The sequence below is a fragment of the Saccoglossus kowalevskii genome, chromosome 18 (genome assembly GCF_978046115.1).
Source record: "Saccoglossus kowalevskii chromosome 18, keSacKowa6.1, whole genome shotgun sequence".
NCBI classification, from domain to species: Eukaryota; Metazoa; Hemichordata; class Enteropneusta; family Harrimaniidae; genus Saccoglossus; species Saccoglossus kowalevskii.
In genome coordinates, this window is record NC_140658.1 from 9,578,983 (window position 1) to 9,602,009 (window position 23,027).

A 23,027-nucleotide genomic window follows, 5' to 3' on the forward strand; every position below is an offset into this window, starting at 1 on the left:
ACCACTGAGGGCGCACACACACATATACAATATACTTTCTCGTTCTTCACAATTAGAAAGCATCTCGTATAGCTGTGTAAACGTCACATCTCCCTAGCCGACGTCAATTGCGTACAAGTCTACAACAATCCCTACGTTTTTCCTCTGAACTTTTATGCGCACGTATTTTGGTGTCGTGGTTGCCATGTTGGAATTTCCGGCAACGCAATACGCATGTGCAGAAGATTATTTACGACAAAATTTGCACGTTTTGAGGTAGTCCAAAACGAGTTTTACGACAAGCCGGCGCTTTGCGACAATACGAGTCGGCATGTTCCGAACAGAAAACCGATCTGTGGAGACTCGTCGTTGGAGATTTTGTTGTTGTTGAGAACAGGCGAAAACTAATGCGCGCGAGGATGTCATCCATAAACTTAAGTCGGTGTGGCCTATGAAGAAAAATTGTGTAATTTATATTTGAAGCAGTCGCAATTCAATATACAGTATTTTCTCTATTAGTAGAACATGCACTTAAAAACGACGAATATTGGTGATACGCTTCTGAGATTGCTAACAGATCAACTGGTGCCAGACAGGGATCTTGTATGCTGTTTCAGAATAAAGTTAAAATGGACACCGGGTAAAACATACGAAAATAGACACGTGAAATATATCAAGACAAAAATCAGAATTATACAGCATACAGGGATACCATGCTACGTGAACATAGACATAAAATGTGATCCCATATCTGGGTGTGCTCTGAGCAGCAGACTAATGAGCTAATGAGTAAAGGATAGACAAACAAACAAACAAACAAACTTTACACCATCTTATATTACTTTATGTCATTTTTTTATTCTGGGATCTTCATAGAACACCATAAAAGATAAACTTGTGATACATTGTACCAATATTACAGGTGATGATGTATTGGGACAGGATGTAACTTTCAAACACAGAGGGAGGGGGTCATATGCTGCAACTCTGGATATATTTTTTATAACTGTGGAGTACAATAAATAATTATATAAAAACATACTTTAGTATCACGTTTTCATACATAACTACGGTGTTGTTTATAAGCCACAATGTTAAATTTGGCAAAGTCGGTGTTTTCTATGACCCCTATTATTATTTTGTCTGTCAAGATGGTTGACAATTCATTTTTTTACAACCAAGCAAAATGGTGGCAACCCCCCTGTGCAAAGATCCATAGTGACTCTGTGTTGTTATATAGAATCTATCTACTTTTAGGTACGTACCTAAAATTAATTTACATGTTAGAGATGTCAGCACACACGTTTCACACAGATTAGACATGTTACAAATCTAAATGTTTTTGGAAAAAAAAAAAATCACTTTAACAAAATAATCATTGAGTTGCAGCATATGTCCCTTTAAGTGATGTGTATAATATGCAAGTCCAATAATCAGGATTGTTTGCAAGCTTCAAACTCGTGGAGACATCACTATCATGGCAGAGCGCCCTCTAGAGACAAAAGTCACAGATTTTATGGCCAGTTTGTGTAGTACATAATGAATGACATAATTCCAAATGCTGGCTCCTTGTTAGTATCCGGCGCCAAGTTCTGGCGTTCCCCATTGTGGTATCTGTAACAGAAGAAGAGAATTCAATTAATTGAACATTTCCCTCTTGAGGGGCATATACAACTGTATACAAATTTCTGATTTAATACTAAAGGTCTAAGGTCACGTTGATAGATTTTATTTATATATATTCACAATTATTTGTGAAGGGAACAATACATTTATATTGTTACCTTCACTGGGTTTTAATTAAGCATTTTAGTTGTCAGTAAAATGAACAAACATAAAAACTCAGTCATTAATTAAGTTTTACAATGTGATATACAATATAAAAATCTCGCTCAAACTGAAATCGTAAAATGATCACAGAATCGCATGAATAAATTTTAACGCAAATTATTGAGACTGTGAAAGAAATGAATAAGATTGTTTTTAGTAATGATAAAAAAAAGCATGCAATACATGCAATTTTGTGTTTTCAAATGCAGAAACATATCTCGCTTATTTTTGTTTATGCAAGCAAACCTATTCTAAAAATCCACTGTGTTCTGTATCACCAATGGGAAGAGATACGTTTGATTGACATGTAGAATGAAATCGCTATCACTGTACTTGGTTATTTTTGTTGCATAAATCCTTGGTTTGACACAGTAATCTGCTGATGTAATCACTACTCACCCCCGCTGCAGTTTGTTGTTTTGCTGCTTCCCTCTTCTCAATATTCATGGCCATATTTATACTTTTAAAGGACAATCCTTTTGTTTTTTCGATGACTTGTTGGTATGGCGATACCGCTTGCGTACCCATCACTACATGGCCCTGTAATAAACAATACATCAGTTACCTATATGGTTGTGGAGTTGTTGGAAAAATGACCTGTGACTGACACTTTTGAACACAGTAACATGAGTGATTAGTGGAGATATGCTTTTACAAACTTTTCAAAATGGTATGAATTGGGAGTGTGATAAGTGCTGGAAGCAGGGTTAAAGCCAGAAAAGTACTTGTCTAAAAACTTTATCAAAATGGTATGAATTGGGAGTGTGATAAGTGCTGGAAGCAGGGTTAAAGCCAGAAAAGTACTTGTCTAAAAACTTTATCAAAATGGTATGAATTGGGAGTGTGATAAGTGCTGCAAGCAGGGTTAAAGCCAGAAAAGTGCTTGTCTAAAAACTTTATCAAAATGAAAAACAACAGTTGCTAGTCTGCAGCCATAGACTTATAGTTTATTTTTTGTTGATTATTTGTTGATTATTTATTGTTATTTTGTAATTTTTAATGAAAATTGGATAGATTTGTAAATACTTTGCCTGTCTAAAATGACAGGTGGACAGGCGGCTGACTAAAAGCCCGATGGGGAGCAATCACTCTTATTAGAAATCAGGGATTTTTTTAAACATGGGAACAGGGGCGCAGTGACCTCATGTCATGGCCATGTGCCCCCTTACTCTGAGGAACAGATTCTCTGGCTACCATAAAATTCTGAATGACCAGGGATCACATGTGGCCACAGTCTTCAACTGTGACCTGCCTGATAGTAATTTTGGCCCCAAGGAAGTCATAGAATGCTCCATTTTAACTTAAAATTATCAAAAACTCCACACCCTGGTAGAAAGAACCCTATCTCCCGCACTTGGTGGTGCTCCTGAATTACAGTGCTCTCTCTTGCAGTTTTTTTCTAGAAAAACCCCTGGGAAAGTAATGTTTTCAAATCCGAGACGAGTTGACTCTGGGAAAATATGCCAGAGATTCATTCATTTATGACAGGGAAAGCCATAATTCGCAGGTACTTGAGTTCAACCACACAAACGTGGAATATAATGCATGTGGCAAACAAGATAATCTGTGTGTATCAGTAGCATGTGCAATTAGCAGGTAAGGAATTCAGAAGAAACAACAACATATTTCAACATTGACTGCCTATACATGTGTCTAAACTAGAGGAAATTTATGATATAAATAGAAAGGGAAATGTTATTGTTAATTTTAAATCAACCATTTTTTTTGTCTATGGAAGCTACACATGTCTTATTCCTGTCACATTCCTGTCAGGTCATTTTTTTATATTTTTGCCAACAAGCATACGAATGTCTGATAAAAAAAAAAATGCTGTACACTGATCAGCACTAGTTCATGATCTACTGTGACAACATTGCCCATGAGTTGTTTTATCAACAGAGAGCAATACATGTAATAATTAGTAACACCAGCAGCAAACATTGCCATTATTTTATCTTTGGCTGCATACAACAGAATTTTATCTAACCAGTCTCTGGGCATACATATGCACATCAAACATAAACCAGTGTGGCATCCTATGTAAGGATAGTGGTGAACACTCACCTGTTTGGAATCTATCTTTGCATCTAGCCTGGCATTTCTAATCAAATTCACAATCCATTTCTCAGCTTCGTCGGGACTCATGTTCAATTTCTCAGCTAACATACTTGAAAATAGAAAGAAAATAGAAATAAATCAATATCATTCTTATTTTTTGATCAACTCTGAATGAATACAAAATGCAAAAAAACCCAGAATACTATTTTTTATTAATAATGCAAAACTTAATTTCTATCCCTGTTTTTTTTTAAAACTATCCAACTGTCAATATTCAAGTAAGAAGTACAAAAAGTAGGAAGTACAGTCGAGTCTGCATACAGCAACCACCCCAGGGACTTTATTTAGGTGGTCTTTATGGAGACAGGTGATCTTTATATGGGGCTTTGGTTATTTTTTTATGGATCACCAACTCATACATTTGATATAATATAATGAGATTATACTGTTGTAACAAAAACACATTTATTTGAGTTGATCAAAATTTATTAAGTTTGGCTTGAGAAAAAAAAAATTGTATTATTAAATTATTATTGTCTATAAACAGAGGCAAATCTGCAAAAAATATTGCTGAGTGGTTACAAAAGACAAGGTGGTCTTTATTACACATGTTTCTCACGTATGCCATGAAACTACCTATAAGTGGTCACTATAGACAGGAAGTTTTTATATAGGTGTGGTCACTATAGGCAGGAGATCCTTATATAGAGGTGGTCACTATAGACAGGAGATCCTTATATAGAGGTGGTCACTATACACTTACTTTATGCTAATACACTGGTGAATTCGGCAAAATGTCTCAAATATAAATAACCTGGCATTCTCAATAAAATCGTCCAAACACGCAACCAGGAAGAAATCATTCACTAAAACCTGTAAAACAGAAAGCAGTGATGAAAGACAATGATGAGATAACATCATAACATTCATTGGTTTATGGGACTATTACTCATTGGGGTGATGCCAATGTAGTGAAAGTATTGAAACAGGAACATGTCAAATACAAATATGACTTGCCTATTCACAGTCCCAAGAATAGAAATGGCATTTGGATGCTATATTAACAATTCACATATACAAATTTAATTAAAGATGAGTTCACTGGGTAGGTTCCCTGGTCGCTACATTAATCGGTGCACTAAAAATGTAATGTTTCCTTTACAAACCAATTCAAAACCTATGCGTGCAACATCAAATCCTTTAAGATTGAAAAAAACATGTAGACGTTCAGGATTACAATTCAGTTTATCTGTAGTACAGGAATACACCATCAGCATAGTGTAGTGTAGTACAAGATGAAACACCAAAAACAAACTTACTGTCTCGCATTCTCTTAGTTTCTGCTGGGCTCCATCAAAGTCAAAATTGACGTAGAGACACTCTAGGAATTCTGTGATGGGATCTCTGTATGTGTAGGATTCCTGCTGTATGACTTTAACAAGGTCTTTTAAGACGGTTCGTCGTCTCTTATTTGTGATCACCGCTGTGGTCAAGTACCGCAGTATGTGTGGACATAAAGTCTGTATAGCATTAAGATATCTATAAAAAAATAATATCAGTACGAGTTTCTGACTATTTCTGACTGTTATGACACTATGCTCCATCAACAATCAAGATGAATTACTGTAAAATCTGTATTAGAAGAGCAGCTTTTAATACAATGGTACAAAGCAACAGAATTATTTTCAATTGGACCATCTAAACATACGAAGATTTTGATTCTGTATGAGAAAGGGTGTGCGATTTTCAGCTTGTGCCAACTATTCACTGATTTCCCTTGTTCCCAATAAGCTAATGTTTATGCAGCGAAATCAAATGTTTTTACATCAGAGCATACAAGTTTTTATGGTAACGAAGGAACTCGAAAATTGTCTATTGGGGCGATCATGAAATATCACACGCAAATGAAATAGACAAAAAACAGAAAGCGTGTCATCTTGGTATCCATACCCATGTTCCAGATAAGTATTACTTACGGGGGTTGATAAAGAAACAGATCAATGATAGCATCTCTTCCTTTAGGGTGGTTGAAAAACACAAACAGACTCCAATGGATTAGCCATGTACGCTGCTGTAAACTCTGTAAGGGAGTGACAAATGCCTGCAAAAGATAATATAAGGCAACCTTACGTAAATGAAGTGTTAATACATTTAATATAAATTGATCAATGAGTATTTGGTGAACTTCAATCTCACTCATTGACTGAATGCTACTGAAGGCAATTTATTGGCAGCTTATTATCAATACATCAAAAACTGTTGTACACTACACAATCATAATTGCTCATTCGTAGCACTCACTACAAATACTATGAACAATATAGTGATGCCACCGACTCATTAAATGTGTTATAAAACAAACTTTTGTCCTCCATACAGACGTATCCGGCCAGGAACACCACCTGTTTTTTTCGCAGAAAATCAAAACATCAAGCAAATACTTGTTTTATTTTAGTTTACTGATTGCTAAATGTTATTAACACCACTAGGCACAACATATCTGAACATCCCTAATCAGTCAACTACTTGTCTCGCTAGTTTGCAACATCAACAACATCACCTTCACTGAACGGTTAGATTACAAGTGACTGCAAAACATGTACATAACACACACATAGATACTACAGCTGGTGAATCAATGCACCACTCATTGTGAATAATATTTAATTTTTGTGTGACGAAATGCACAAAACTTGAACACGAATGTAACATTAAATATGTGTTGATATTGATCTTTCAATCTTTTTATTTTATATTATATATATCTTCAAAAACATACATGGATGCTGAATTACAACAAACAATGACAGTATATGTACTTTGAGAAGAGGGACTAATTGCACCTCCATGTTCAATTGTTATACTGTAGAATACTTTATTTTCGCTTGGAATTTATTTTCGCTGAAGGGATGATTCCGTGAAAATAAAATCCAGTGAATATACTTTTTTTCCTATATTTCACATTAAACTTATCAAAAATCAGTGAAAATAAATTCCATACAAAACGAAAATTAATTCCAGCGAAAATAAAGTATTCCACAGTATTCTAACATAATTTTCTGTGTTTTTTTTCACCTACATGTATGACAATTGCATACAGCACACAAATTGGATTAGCAATATATGTCCAGGCATAGTAATTTATAAACACATGATGAAATTATTTGGCTATTTATTGATGGAAATGGATTGCCTGGCGCACCAAAACTACGTCACTTTCGTTTAACTGATTTTAGAGGTACTCAGCTGTAACACTCAATAAATATTCAGAATTACCAATCTATTTGGTTTTTTTACCTAGTGAATATTCTTCTAACATCAAATTCAATGAAATTCAACACAGTGAAAACTTTTTCTTATACGCTAATACATCTGTACATCATTTTGTAGTGAATACTTACATTGGAATCAATAACGTCTTTTAATCTGTTAAGATCTTCTAACGCTGCTTCCCAATTTTGCATCAGTATTTCCGACGCCAACTTGCCCCATAATGAACTCAATGCATTCTTATCATTGGGAAGAACCTTTGTTGAAAATAAATAAAAATGTGCAAAGAATGATGCACTAAAAATTTTTTGTGAAAAATTCATGGAATTCAACAAGCTAAAGTACAATAGAGTAATATGAGCAATAATTTTAGAGATGTTTTACACCACTCACCAACACTCTGTGGAAATATAGATACTCAGCAGCCCCAGAATAATTCCCACACTCGTATTGAAATTTGGCATATCTATACAACGTGTCTAACATCTCTGGTACAAACTGAAAAAAAAAAAAAGAACATGTCAATATGCTGAACAAATCAAAGGATTCTATGCACTTACATAGACCATATACAGTGAACCCTGTCACCATAGACAGGGATCACCTCAAGATAATAACATAATGCCATTGCTAAAATGCACAAGTCTAGAATATGGTAATCACTATGGTATTCACTGTTATGCTATGCTATAATGTTTATCAAAAATGAAGGCATGTAATTCACAAGTAGATTTGTGGTTAGGTAATATGCTATACACATTTGAAGATGGTCAATTTTGACTGAGTAAAGACATCTCAATGCCATTTTTTTCTTCTGAAAGATTGTAATTTTGAGATTAAGCATTAATAAACAAATAAATTCAAATCAAATCAAATAACTAAATTTTTACAACAGACATTTGGGTCTTACCTTCCACACAATGCAATACAGTGAATAAAATATCTGTGGAGAACCCTGCATACAATGCATTTAATAGTAATAAATTAGTTTTGTATTTGATGTAGGACTTCACGCTTCACCAATCAAAGCAGTGTGCAGCCCATGCATGACTTGATACAAACATTTCACTAAATGACAGTATATAACACAATGCCAAGTATGTCCAAAGCAACTGTTTTAACACAGGGACTATGTATACTAGATTACTTACACCATGACTTTTTGCAAGATAATCAAATAACTGTCTCCCATCTCTTGTATTCTGCACTTGAGTGTTCACTTCGGGGTCATCAAATATCTTTACAATTGGTTCTGTTTCACCTTGCAACTTTTTCAACTCTGACACAACTTCTTGCCTTTTATCTCTCAGCTCTATAACACACAAAATACAAAACCCATGTCAGTTGAGAAACCTCAGATGAACATTAAAAACAATTATTGCTGAATTCTTTTTTTTTAACTTGAGTAATAAAATGGCATGGCTCTGATTTGATGAGCAAACTTTCTCTACAATTGTCATGTTTTCTTTCTTTACTTGCAGTGATAATAACTGAATCTCACTTCTCAATCACCGACACAGAATTTGATTTTCAGGGCTTCACATACAATGATGTAATGAAGATAAAACGAATGAACTAGTAAAGTGAAGTACAAGTACTTTGGCGTAAAGCTGTCTAGCATATTTGGGAATAAAGGCCAAGACGAATTACGTGCACTAGGCAATATTTTTAACCACTTTGGTGGGCCACCTCCAGGACCAACTCACCATATCGAAGGACATGAAAAGAAACTTGATTATTTCAGCAAATATTTAATCCAGGACTTATTGCATCAATGACCCAACTAATTGCTCTTCAAAACGTGGATACCGACAAAGACCATAGGAATAGCAGGAACTATTGGAGCCTGTCGCTCTGCTCAAAACGAATATGAGGAATACTACTCATATTTGGGCAACATAAATTTTTGGTCATGAGATAAACAATTGCAGAGGGCATTCAGAGGATAGAGCAAGAACGTCACATGTTCACCAGCACTATGAGAATGATATGCACCCTTTGGATAATTCATGGAATTAATGTAAACTTTGACGTGAGATATTGTTTTACAACACTTGATGAATTCTGTACAATTTGCTGATTGGCTATTTCTACCTAGCTAGGGGTACTTGCAGATTGGTTATTTCTACTTATCTAGGAGTACTTGCAGATTGGTTATTTCTACTTACGTAGGGGCACTTCTATTTCCGGATGAAGATTTTTGTAGACATCCATGGCAAAATCGACCTAAATTGTAAATATAAAAAAAGTTGTCAGCAACTAGTATTATCTGCTATTATCTTGTAATGCATCCATACCCAACAAAGGCCAGGTTGAGACCACGTGCATTCTACCATATTATGCAACATTTTATAGCAGACAGGACGTTATTTTCAGTTTACGACAACACATATATACACACTTACCATATTTGTTTCACTGAGCAGGTCAAGCTTTCCTTGCAGCATTTCCTGTTCCTCATAAATCTGTAACAAAACAATACATTTGAAATTAACCTTTTGAGCAACAAATAAACTTTAGACAACATCATGACTTTTTACACCGAAAATTTCAAGAGATTTTGTTCATCTGACCCAAAATTAAAAAATAAATGAATGCATACATACATAAAAATAGAACAAGCAGCCTGTCGGCTGAGATAGCTCCGCTGTTAGCAATGCACATGGCAATTAAAGAACAGAAGATATCATTAGAAAATGAACAAATCTGAGAGAGGTCCACATGTAGTACCTATATGTATAATATATCAAAGCAATTGGACTTGCGGTTTTCAACAAGAAGTCGAAAATATCACTTTTTACCAAAAATTACAAAAATATTCATCAAAATTAGAGAATTAAAGATATCATTATGAAATGAACAAATCTGAGAGAGGTCCACATGTAGTACCTATATATGTAATATCAAAGCAATTGGACTTGCGGTTTTCAACAAGAAGTCGAAAATATCACTTTTTACCAAAAATTACAAAAATATTCACCGAAATTAGAGAATTAAAGATATCATTACAAAATGAACAAATCTGAGAGAGGTCCACATGTAGTACCTATATATGTAATATCAAAGCAATTGGACTTGCGGTTTTCAACAAGAAGTCGAAAATATCACTTTTTACCAAAAATATTACAAAAATATTCACCAAAATTAGAGAATTGAAGATATCATTACAAAATGAACAAATCTGAGAGAGGTCGACATGTAGTACCTATATATCTAATATCAAAGCAATTGGACTTGCGGTTTTCAACAAGAAGTCGAAAATATCACTTTTTACCAAAAATGACAAAAATATTCACCAAAATTAGAGAATTAAAGATATCATTACAAAATGAACAAATCTGAGAGAGGTCCACATGTAGTACCTATACATGTAATATCAAAGCAATTGCACTTGTGGTTTTCAACAAGAAGTCGAAAATATCACTTTTTACTAAAAATGACAAAAATATTCACCAAAATTAGAGAATTGAAGATATCATCATGAAATGAACAAATCTGAGAGAGGTCTACCCAAGGTACATATACACCAAGTATCAAAGCATTCAGGCTTGTAGTTTTCAAGAAGAAGTCGAAAAAGTAAAACATTGACACGGACGACGACGACGGACGACGACGGACAATCACTCATATGATAAGCTCCGCTCGACAAAGTCGACAGCGGAGCTAAAAAATGATGCACAAAAGCTTTGAGAAAATTATGGCGATCAATTTGACAACTGAATAGTGACTCACTTACAGAAACGGACGAGACTATAGTGATTATAACATTCATTTCGAAAAGTGAGTTTAAAAGTTAATCATAACATGCATCAGTGTACCCAAGCAAAAAATATACTTACCGTAGTTCTAATAGGTATCTCTTAATCCTACACACCAACCTACATCATGCTATGAAATGGTGAGATTTGATTGACATGCTATGACAAGAAAACAATTTTGTTTATGATAACCCTGCCTACCCATATTTTTAGTGAAACAAAAACATATTTTATATAAATTAAAATTCTATTTTATTTTGTATGCAAATTAGCCAATTTCCATTTTATTTGTGATGCAAATTCGCCATAATTGAGCCAACAAATTATGATTCTGTTCATTTACTTCCTTTGATGTACTGGAGTGAATGACCAGGACACATCTATAAGAAAATCAACTAAATATGAAATTTGTTTGTATATTTTGTTCTGTTTGATGTTTGTTGGATGCATTTTTATCACATGACATTATGTGTTACAACATGTCAATCATTTTTGGGGTGTTGAATCTGTTTCAGCTGTGCTGGTCATTTATGCTAGTGTATTGGGCTATGTGTAGAGACATTCTTGATCAACACAACAGGACTATACGTAGGGGGTACAGGGATGAGAATGAGAATTTTCAGCTGAAAGTAAAGTCGCCGAGGTCCGAGAACTGTAGTTGATCAAATCGTTACAATACAGACACTGCGCCTTTCAAGGGACCTCGCACTTGCCGATGAAGTCACTCAATTTTTCAGTTACCACTTCATCTTTCTTCTCGATTCGCACGGTCAAAGTCACTTTCTTGTCAAGCTATGCCCTATGAAATTTGTTCCTAATGTCTTTATCGATCTTTCGCACAGCTGACTGGTTGTCTTTTGTAACCAATTTCACCATTAACGCTGCATAAAACTTGTACAACGATTCAACGCAGCTAACAATTGAAACAATAAAATGGCGCCGCTGGTAAAAAGAAAAATGAAAGCTCTTCACTGATTTGCCCGTCAGAACACACCCAGCCAATCATGTTAATCGTTACATATTACTTTGAACACTTCGGATTTCACGATTGCACTGATGAAAAGAGTTGTGAGTATTCCGCATTTGAGACACCGCGAGTTGTCTACCCTTGACCATACACTGATACACGTCTCTTGCAGCTGACAACAATGACCCGAGAGCGTGTTTACTTCCAGTGAATGATTTGTATTCTTACCCCCCTAAAATTTTCTTTTTGGATTTAGATGTTTCAGAAAATCGATCCCTGGGGCTTAGAAATCCGCGGATCCGCTGAAAAATCTCACCCATGAGGGGTAACATTTCCCATGATGCACTGGGGCAAACACAGGGATTGCATAGCCACGTTATCCCTCGCCCTGCTTCTGAATGGTTCACTCCTTATTATAATGTATTTATGACCTAAGTCGGGGTCAAATTAAAAATGTCTCTATAACTCAACAGCATATATAGGATAATTATGCCAGTTAGAGAAATGACGTACTGTCGCCAGCGATAGATTTATTGTATTTTTATTTCAACTAACATCGATAGATTGTCCATATGCATAAAACACATGGAACCAGCAGCACCAATCTGGCAATCACGTGTGACAGCAGAGAACCTATGTAGTAAATACGCTAAATGTGCACATATGTATATTAAAAAAACAACACATTGAGGAGAAAACATGTGATGTATACTTACGGCTTTCACCGACAAAAATTCCAACAAAGGAAAAACCAGATGTCGGTCTAAATATTGGCCAATACGCGAAGTTAAGTCAAATTCCGCCATTTTGAATTGAGCAATTAACCACACTCCCTTGCGACAAGGAAGTGGTAGCGTTCACTTTATGATAGGGGTGGCAATTCAATTATTTTCATTAAACCTGACATAGTTTTACACTTGGTGTAATTTTGTTCATTCTTCAATAATATGCTTTCACTATTTAATGCTTATCTCGGTAATACATCTATATCAGTATTCAAAAACTTAGCAACCCTCTAACCGATAGGACGAAACTAAATTTTTATCTGCGCGGATGATTTTGTGCCAGTGGCCATCTGTGATGTAGGATATTGTCACTGAAGTGAGAAAGGTGGCCTTCTAAGAAACAAGTCTCTATTTTTGTTGGATAAAATACTTGTGTGACATACTTCTGTTTTTCGAGAAAAATTATTTAGCTCAAATTTAGGGGAGTATTTCTTCTGCGCCGTGGTAGTGTCGTTAGTGGTTCGGCTAGGTTCCGTTTAGACTCGGCGACTCCGATCAAAACAAAGTACTACAACCAAAACAAAACTGTTTTCCGAAACATGAGTTGGTGATCTATTAAATTTCTGTCGAACCATGGCTGAGAAGGAGTATAATCGACCTGTGTTGGCGGGCGCACAGACGGACCGTGCGAAGAAAGACAAAAAATCGAAATTAAGAAAAAAATCTGGTAAGCACATTTCATTCTGTGGTGTCTGGTTGTGTTATCGTTTTTTAGTCTGGTGTGTTTTCACTTCAAAATTTAACATTTACCGACATAGCAGTAAAACAAATTAAATTGTCCATGAAGCACAAAAATATCAATATTCAATTCCAAATAAATTCATGCGAACGCTACATGCACATTGGCGTCGTGGTCGCCTGTATCCACGTGATCTTGCCTCGTAGTCGTACATATGTAATACATGTACAATTAATTGAGATTTATTTTTTAAAATCATTCACAAACTAGGTGTAGCATTGTCTTTTTGTGTATATGATTAATTAGAAATTCAGCTACCTGCAATCGTCTGGCCATCTTTTTGTGTGTGATTATACCTGGGTGTACATGTATTGAATTGTTTTTCATTTGTTTTTGTTTATTTTACAGATGTCCAAACCCAGGAGACAGAGGAAAACATTTTAACAGATGTCGATATCCCTCTTGAATGTGCTGTATGCCTGCAAAGCTGTATTCAACCAGTCAAGCTACCATGTGAACACATATTTTGCTTTCTCTGTGTCAAAGGTGTTGCGAATCAGAGCAAACGTTGTGCATTGTGTCGAAAAGAGATCCCAATAGAGTTTCTAAACTGCCCTGTACTGGTAAAGTCTTGCAAAGATGAAATAGAGCCAGAGCCAGAGGTAGAGTTGGAGGAGGGTTATCAGTGGTACTATGAGGGACGCAATGGTTGGTGGCAGTATGATGAACGTGCTAGTGTGGAACTAGAAGACGCATATAAAAGTAAAAATAGATGTATAGAGTTACTTATAGCAGGCTTCTTGTATGTAATTGATTTTGAGAACATGATTCAAATTAGGCGTAATGATCCAACTCGGCGACGAAGAATCAAACGTGATTTGCGTAATGCACCAAAGAAGGGAATCGCAGGAATCAAATATTTCCCATCGGAAAAAAATAGTTCTGATGATCGCCAAGGTGATGGAGATGAGGAGACTGAAGATACCAGTGGCCAAGCACCTAAGGGAAAAAAAGTGCAGAGGAAACCGGGATCCGGTAATGTTGATACTATGGCAACACGTTTTAGTGCAATGACTGTAGGTGAAAATAGAGAAGAAGAAGAAGAAGATTTAGTTTTACTAACTGACGAACAAAATTCATCTGAAAATTCAAGTGGAGACCAGGCACCAGGAGCTGTGGGAGGGTCATACTAATAGTGTACTAAGCCAATCAAGTCATTGGCCAGCATGAGGACATGTGCTTTGCAACGTGATAATGGCACTGTGCTACCACAGGGACTAAGACAGCGGAGATGGTGTATGCTAGTAATACAATGAGTAGGCAAGAATACTTGGTGTCTCAATCAGAGACGCTTCCCGGGTCTGACCAAGACACCAGTACTACTAGATCAGCACAGTATCGGTATGATGGTGATGTTGAGAGCAGTGATGAGGAATACTGCATAATATCTACTGTATTTGTTGATTAGAAGCTCATCTCCAATATACCTTTACTATCAGTGACGAAGTACTTCTGTAACATAGGTGTAAGTTCACAGCAGTATTGTTTTTTTTGGGTCTGTAGTAGACTTGTCTATCTATAAAAAAAATAACTGTAAAATGATGAATTGCTCTACAACCAAACACAGATGTTGCTTTGAACCTTGATTTTATCCATCTACATGTACATAATTTTGACAGAATTGCCTCGTCATTTTAGTTGTATTGGAACCAATCTATGTTGGTTGATTTTATCAGCTTTGACAGTGTATTCACATGCTCACATATATCAATTTTCATTGCTATGTGATGACTTTAAAACACTGGAATTTAAGAATGTCAAGGATCGTCTTTTAACAAAAATCATTTGTTATCAATGACTACCCCAATATCTGCAAAGCTGCGTAACATTGCAATCCAGACTCTGAGGGCACTGAATATCTAAAATTATACTGTAGTTGCTCTATTGGTAGTGTATGTGCTTGAGTAAATAGCGGAGGTGAATCGTATGGTAGAACTAGGTCAGTTAATGATCCAGTATATGATCAAATGCAACTGTTGTCTCACATGCGCTTCTATTGGAGATTCAGATACTACACTTTATTGCTCACTGTATAGAGTATGGCATCCAAGGTGGTGACATACTGCCTCCCTACACTTGCATGTGAGTAGTCCATGCTAAACCCAAGGCATAAACCAAAATACTGTATCTGCTTAACAGTTTTATATTAGAAGCTCATCTCTAATAGAAGCACATATAAACCAAAAAATTGCATTGTTGTGTGGTGAATTATTAAAATATTATTTACTTTGACCATACAAACAGCTCTGCAACTTACGTTAGTGCATGCATGACTGATAGAGCAAGTCGGTATATCTATAATAGTACTATCATTGGTGGAATGTCATATCTGTTAAAAAAGCTTTGCATTATCAGTCTTTAATGTTGATTATTGTACTCCTCCTGCCTACTTATTCACCATGTGTCTATTTTCCAGATATGTGGCTTTCATTTGCATTTACTGTAGTTGCGTCTTTTTAAGTTAATTCAGAGTGAGTGTAGAAACTTTCTCTTGGTCACTTGCCCAATTACATCAAATGAAGTGAATGGTAATTTAAATTTGCATTCTGATTATATTACCATTGATATTTTCAGATTTGTTACTAACAATCATGCTTGGTTACGCCTGCAGTTTGCATATCACTGCTAATCAAAATTTCTCTGGCTATGGTAATTCAAAAACCAATTTTGTGTCAAGAGAATATGAAAAAAAATATACTAGAGTACCCCCGGTACTTTAAATGCATATGGCAGATATTATGCTGAATTACATTTCTGATTTGATGAAAAATTGAAATGAAAACTGTAAGGATTGATGCAGTCTGAGAATAACTTAACATTTAGCTTATTTCTCAAAACTGTCATACATGTATATCTACAGTGTGCAGAGTGATCTGTCTACATGTAAATGTGTCTCAAATTAGTAACATAAGTAAAAACTAAGAACAAAAAGTTAAAATTATTGATACTCACTCAAAGGCAAAGTCAGCTGATAGCCAGCTTGGTATCAGTAGTCAAGTTATGCCCAGACTGTACTGTAGTCTGTATTTCTAATCATGTAGCATACCAATACATGGATAAAACTTTTAGTGTGCAATTTTACTCATTTTGTACATGGATCAGCCTTTCTCCCAATAGTTGTCAACCAAATACGAGAATGGCCAAAAAATAAGGTAAAAGATATTTTGCAATGTTCTGTATTGATTGTAACAGTATATCTCGGCTACAGGTAAAGTCATATTTGTGTTTTCTGTACTACTCTTGTTTGTTAATGTTTGGTCAGTTGGTAGGAATTAAGGTTATTCTGTGTTTTAATATAAATTGAAGAAATTGTATCATTTACAGTCTAGCCAGAATCTAGCCATTCTGATTACACTCAAGAATGGTCTGTTGAATCACTATGTAATGTAATTACCGGTATGTAGTCGGCACAGAATTATGTGTCTTCCCTGATTGACTGTCTCCATGACTTCCGTACATTACCATGGGAACTTGTATGCGCAGACTGACTTGTATGCAAGGCCCGCCCACACCACTTGCCCAGAAATTCTTACGATCATAGACGGCATCTAGTCTAATAGAGTGGTTCTTAGACTTGTTCTAAGACTTGTATGCACTATTATCATTCAGGAAATATTCCACACGAGTCAGTTGTGATCGTGCAATCGTCACTAATGTGATTTCAACTTAACCTTATTCTTTGTGACTTTGTGGAATAATATTCAAAAGTTTTCCTTTGTTTAACAAACACAATATGCACATTTTATCGTCCACAAATTCCTTCTGCAAGTGACATTCATCAAACACCTAATCACTTAAGATGCATTTACAGTATACAATTATGAGTATATGCAATCTGCTTTTAGAACCCAGCTGATTTTTGGATCACCTGGTTATTATTTTATAGAAGCTAATCCTACAGGATTATTCAGTTATTGACATGATGATAAAATGTAGATTATAAATTCCAGTATGTTCTACTTAATCCATTTGTATTAGTCTTGTATTGTATTGATATGTCTATTTTAGATGCTTTTAATAAAAAAAAATTGTATGTATGAACATGTGTAAACTGTCTTTGTGTAGACAAACTGTGATACTCTCATGTAAATGTTAGAAACGCCATAGGACAGTGTGGGTTTACATCTGTTTTGATCAGAGTAAATTGCACTCTGTTTCAGACAATATTATTTAACTCTGACCAAAACTGGGTTTGTATCTGAACTTGCACTGTCAAATATAGATTTCAAACATGCATCAAGATAAAAGATAATTTAAAGCTTCAGCTTGGCTGTTTAAAGACTGTAAACCCCACACCTGGCTGTACGAAGACTGTAAACCCCACACTTGGCTGTATGGAGATTAAACCCCACAATTGGCTGCATGAAGACTGTGAACCCCATACTTGGCGGTATTAAGACTGTAAACCCCACACCTGGCTGTACGGAGATTGTAAACCCCACATTTGGCTGTATGAAGACTGTAAACCCCACACTTGGCTGTATGGAGATTAAACCCCACAATTGGCTGCATGAAGACTGTGAACTCCATACTTGGCGGTATGAAGACTAAACCCCACACTTGGCTGTATTAAGACTGTAAACCCTAAACTTGGCTGTATGGAGATTAAACCCTACAATTGTCTGTATAAAGGTTGTAAACCCCAAACTTAGCTGTATGAAGACTGTAAACCCCATACTTGGCTGTATGAAGACTGTAAACCCCACACTTGGCTGTATTGAGACTGTAACCCCTACACTTGGCTGTATGGAGATTAAACCCCACCATTCGCCGTATGAAGGTTGTAAAACCCAAACTTGGCTGTATGAAAACTGTAAACCCCACACTTGGCTGTATAAAGACTGTAAACCCCACACTTGGCTGTATGGAGACTAAACCCCAAATTTGGCTGTTTGAAGACTGTAAACCCCACACTTGGCTGTTTGAAGACAGTAACTCCCACACTTGGCTGTACACAGATTGTAAACCCCACACTTGGCTGTATGAAGACTGTAAACCCCACACTTTGCTTTATGGATATAAAACCCCACACCTGTATGAAGACTGTAAACCCCACACTTTGCTGTATGCAGATTACCAGGTAACACTTTGTTGTGTAAAGACTGTAAACTTAGATGTAAGGAGTCTGTAAACCCCACACGTGTAGTGTTAAGTCTGTAAACCCCACACTTGTAGTGTTGAATCTGTAAACCCCACACTTGTAGTGTTAAATCTGCAAACCCCACACTTGTAGTGTTAAATCTGTAAACCCCACACTTGTAGTGTTAAATCTGTAAACCCCACACTTGTAGTGTTGAATCTGTAAATCCCACACTTGTAGTGCCGAGTCTGTAAATCCCACACTTGTAGTGTTGAATCTGTAAATCCCACACTTGTAGTGTTAAATCTGTAAATCCCACACTTGTAATGTTAAATCTGTAAACCCCACACTTGTAGTATTGAGTCTGTAAACCCCACACTTGGAGTGTTAAATCTGTAAACCCCACACTTGTAGTGTTGAGTCTGTAAACCCCACACTTGTAGTGTTGAATCTGTAAACCCCACACTTGTAGTGTTGAATCTGTAAACTCCACACTTGTAGTGCCGAGTCTGTAAATCCCACACTTGTAGTGTTGAATCTGTAAATCCCACACTTGTAGTGTTGAATCTGTAAATCCCACACTTGTAGTGTTAAATCTGTAAATCCCACACTTGTAATGTTAAATCTGTAAACCCCACACTTGTAGTATTGAGTCTGTAAACCCCACACTTGGAGTGTTAAATCTGTAAACCCCACACTTGTAGTGTTGAGTCTGTAAATCCCACACTTGGAGTGCCGAGTCTGTAAACCCCACACTTGTAGTGCCAAGTCTGTAAACCCCACACTTGTAGTGTTGAATCTGTAAACCCCACACTTGTAGTGTTGAATCTGTAAATCCCACACTTGTAGTGTTGAATCTGTAAACCCCACACTTGTAGTGTTGAATCTGTAAACCCCACACTTGTAGTGTTAAATCTGCAAACCCCACACTTGTAGTGTTAAATCTGTAAACCCCACACTTGTAGTGTTAAATCTGTAAACCCCACACTTGTAGTGTTAAATCTGCAAACCCCACACTTGTAGTGTTAAATCTGTAAACCCCACACTTGTAGTGTTAAATCTGTAAACCCCACACTTGTAGTGTTGAATCTGTAAATCCCACACTTGTAGTGCCGAGTCTGTAAATCCCACACTTGTAGTGTTGAATCTGTAAATCCCACACTTGTAGTGTTAAATCTGTAAATCCCACACTTGTAATGTTAAATCTGTAAACCCCACACTTGTAGTATTGAGTCTGTAAACCCCCACACTTGGAGTGTTAAATCTGTAAACCCCACACTTGTAGTGTTGAGTCTGTAAACCCCACACTTGTAGTGTTGAATCTGTAAACCCCACACTTGTAGTGTTGAATCTGTAAACTCCACACTTGTAGTGCCGAGTCTGTAAATCCCACACTTGTAGTGTTGAATCTGTAAATCCCACACTTGTAGTGTTGAATCTGTAAATCCCACACTTGTAGTGTTAAATCTGTAAATCCCACACTTGTAATGTTAAATCTGTAAACCCCACACTTGTAGTATTGAGTCTGTAAACCCCACACTTGGAGTGTTAAATCTGTAAACCCCACACTTGTAGTGTTGAGTCTGTAAATCCCACACTTGGAGTGCCGAGTCTGTAAACCCCACACTTGTAGTGCCAAGTCTGTAAACCCCACACTTGTAGTGTTGAATCTGTAAACCCCACACTTGTAGTGTTGAATCTGTAAATCCCACACTTGTAGTGTTGAATCTGTAAATCCCACACTTGTAGTGTTGAATCTGTAAATCCCACACTTGTAGTGTTAAATCTGTAAATCCTACACTTGTAGTGCCGAGTCTGTAAACCCCACACTTGTAGTGTTGAGTCTGTAAATCCCACACTTGTAGTGCCGAGTCTGTAAACCCCACACTTGTAGTGTTGAATCTGTAAATCCCACACTTGTAGTGTTGAGTCTGTAAACCCCACGCTTGTAGTGTTGAATCTGTAAACCCCATACTTGTAGTGTTGAATCTGTAAACCCCACACTTGTAGTGTTGAATCTGTAAACTCCACACTTGTAGTGTTGAGTCTGTAAACCCCACACTTGTAGTGTTAAATCTGTAAATCCCACACTTGTAATGTTAAATCTGTAAACCCCACACTTGTAGTATTGAGTCTTTAAACCCCACACTTGGAGTGTTAAATCTGTAAACCCCACACTTGTAGTGCCGAGTCTGTAAACCCCACCTTGTAGTGCCAAGTCTGTAAACCCCACACTTGTAGTGTTGAATCTGTAAACCCCACACTTGTAGTGTTGAATCTGTAAATCCCACACTTGTAGTGTTGAATCTGTAAACCCCACACTTGTAGTGTTGAGTCTGTAAATCCCACACTTGTAGTGCTGAGTCTGTAAACCCCACACTTGTAGTGTTGAGTCTGTAAATCCCACACTTGTAGTGCCGAGTCTGTAAATCCCACACTTGTAGTGCCGAGTCTGTAAACCCCACACTTGTAGTGTTGAATCTGTAAATCCCACACTTGTAGTGCCGAGTCTGTAAACCCCACCTTGTAGTGCCAAGTCTGTAAACCCCACACTTGTAGTGTTGAATCTGTAAACCCCACACTTGTAGTGTTGAATCTGTAAATCCCACACTTGTAGTGTTGAATCTGTAAATCCCACACTTGTAGTGTTGAGTCTGTAAACCCCACGCTTGTAGTGTTGAATCTGTAAACCCCACACTTGTAGTGTTGAATCTGTAAACCCCACACTTGTAGTGTTGAATCTGTAAACCCCACACTTGTAGTGTTGAATCTGTAAACCCCACACTTGTAGTGTTGAGTCTGTAAACTCCACACTTGTAGTGTTGAGTCTGTAAACCCCACACTTGTAGTGTTGAGTCTGTAAACCCCACACTTGTAGTGTTGAGTCTGTAAACCCCACACTTGTAGTGTCGAATCTGTAAATCCCGAACTTGTAGTGTTGAATCTGTAAACCCCACACTTGCATACATCACCAGATCAAACACAAATGCCATCCATTAAAAAAACACAAAGTTTAGAAAAAACTATTTTACTGAAATTACTGAATTCACTGCATATATCTAGACAGCAAATACAATCAAACCTGATAAAATATGTTCCACTCTGAAATTGATTTAACAGTTATTTATATGTTTGACTGAAAAACTACACATTAATTGGCACCAAAATCATGTCATGTATAAAATATAAAGCAAAACAAAAAATCACCATCATAATTTTGTGAAAAATCCTGAAATGAAAACAATGATGTTAAATCGGTCAATGTTTAATGATACATAGGACGGAAATGCCCCAGATGGAGGTACAGCAATATTTGGCTATAATGCATTACTATGATAATTCATCTCTCTTATCAATGGCCAGACTGGCAAAGTCGGAACTTTTTATTTGTTTTGCAAAAAGAAATATTTGTTTTAAGTCTTTTTAAGCGTGATCGCGAAAACTAACGTGACCGAAAAAAAAAATTGTGGTCACGCTAGTTTTCACGATCACGTTAAAAAGGCTAAATTGGCTAAATTATATTTTTTGTAAAACAAAAAAAAAGTCCAGAGTTTGCCAGTCTAATCAATGGTGTGCAAACATTTTATGCAATTTCAAGAAGTGCTTCAGCAAAATACAAAGGTCAAACAAACTAAGTTAAATTTTAAAAGTTGCTTTCTGAGCGCTCTAATTGGTAATTGAGTGTCTATTAAATGAAATAGTTGCATGGTCTGAATAGCGGGGAATATGCAATATTCAAATTTCAGTGTGCGCAAGTGCTTGTGATTATTTCAGCTTCCTGTCAAATTGTTAGTACCAATGTTTTTGAATACTAGTATAAGTGTTCCATCATGTGTGGATTTCACAGTGATTTAATTCTATCCTGAATTACTGTCGAATAAATCCTGTTGAATCCTCAGGTTTATTTCATGAAATTAATGCACTCAAATTCAGCAATATATCAAATAGTACATGCCGTCCCAAGGTGCCAATAAAGCTATATGAATACTTCCAGGGTGCAACTTATAAGTATACAATATTTGACACAACTATGAATGTTTAATGCCACAATTAGCATAAATTCTGTTAAATAACCACAGTTTGATAAAGTGACGATATTAGATCAGATTAAAATTCAACAAAAGTGACTTCTTGTCTAGTGAAAGCAAGGGATAGTTTTATTGCTACATTCAGCAATTTATCTAAAATTCACAAAATTAGTTACAGTACAATAAAGTCTCTGAAACTCATAAAATCATATTACATATGAAAATAATTTTGGACAGTAATGTTTCCGAGTAATTTTGCTATTTACTCTTTGTGCCCAGTTGGTTTGAAAAATGAGCAAATCAATGGGTCACCAAACTTGTTTCCATGGCAGCCATTTAAAAAAAAAAACTTTGCTCTATTAGCAATTTCTATGGTCATAATTATCCAATAAATTATAATTAAATAGCTTTTTGGTTTAATTTACAATTCACAAAACAGTATATATCAATTGAAAATATATTGCTTTACTAAGGTGTATATACATACACACCAATAAAACAAATACCTGTAAAAATTGTTGATTATAGTTACC

The 23,027-nt window shown here is 36.1% G+C and overlaps 2 protein-coding genes across 2 annotated transcripts; one reads left to right on the forward strand and one right to left on the reverse strand.

Annotated features, from left to right (window-relative positions):
* Positions 1–1,096: 1,096 nt before the first annotated feature.
* LOC100376971 (eukaryotic translation initiation factor 3 subunit E) lies at positions 1,097–12,684 on the reverse strand. Its single transcript, XM_002734984.4, has 12 exons — positions 12,579–12,684; positions 9,543–9,602; positions 9,306–9,363; positions 8,289–8,449; positions 7,531–7,635; positions 7,269–7,394; positions 5,844–5,968; positions 5,187–5,406; positions 4,631–4,740; positions 3,874–3,976; positions 2,209–2,349; positions 1,097–1,593 (listed from the first exon to the last, which is right to left on the reverse strand). Exons 1-12 carry the CDS (start codon positions 12,666–12,668, stop codon positions 1,552–1,554), a joined length of 1,341 nt encoding a protein of 446 aa, XP_002735030.1. The 5' UTR covers positions 12,669–12,684; the 3' UTR covers positions 1,097–1,551.
* A 427-nt stretch (positions 12,685–13,111) lies between these two features.
* Positions 13,112–14,647, forward strand: LOC100377272 (E3 ubiquitin-protein ligase RNF146-like). The gene is made up of 2 exons (XM_002734986.4): positions 13,112–13,314; positions 13,735–14,647. The coding sequence occupies exons 1-2, from the start codon at positions 13,221–13,223 to the stop codon at positions 14,517–14,519; spliced, it is 879 nt and encodes a 292-aa protein (XP_002735032.1). The 5' UTR covers positions 13,112–13,220; the 3' UTR covers positions 14,520–14,647.
* Positions 14,648–23,027: the final 8,380 nt, after the last annotated feature.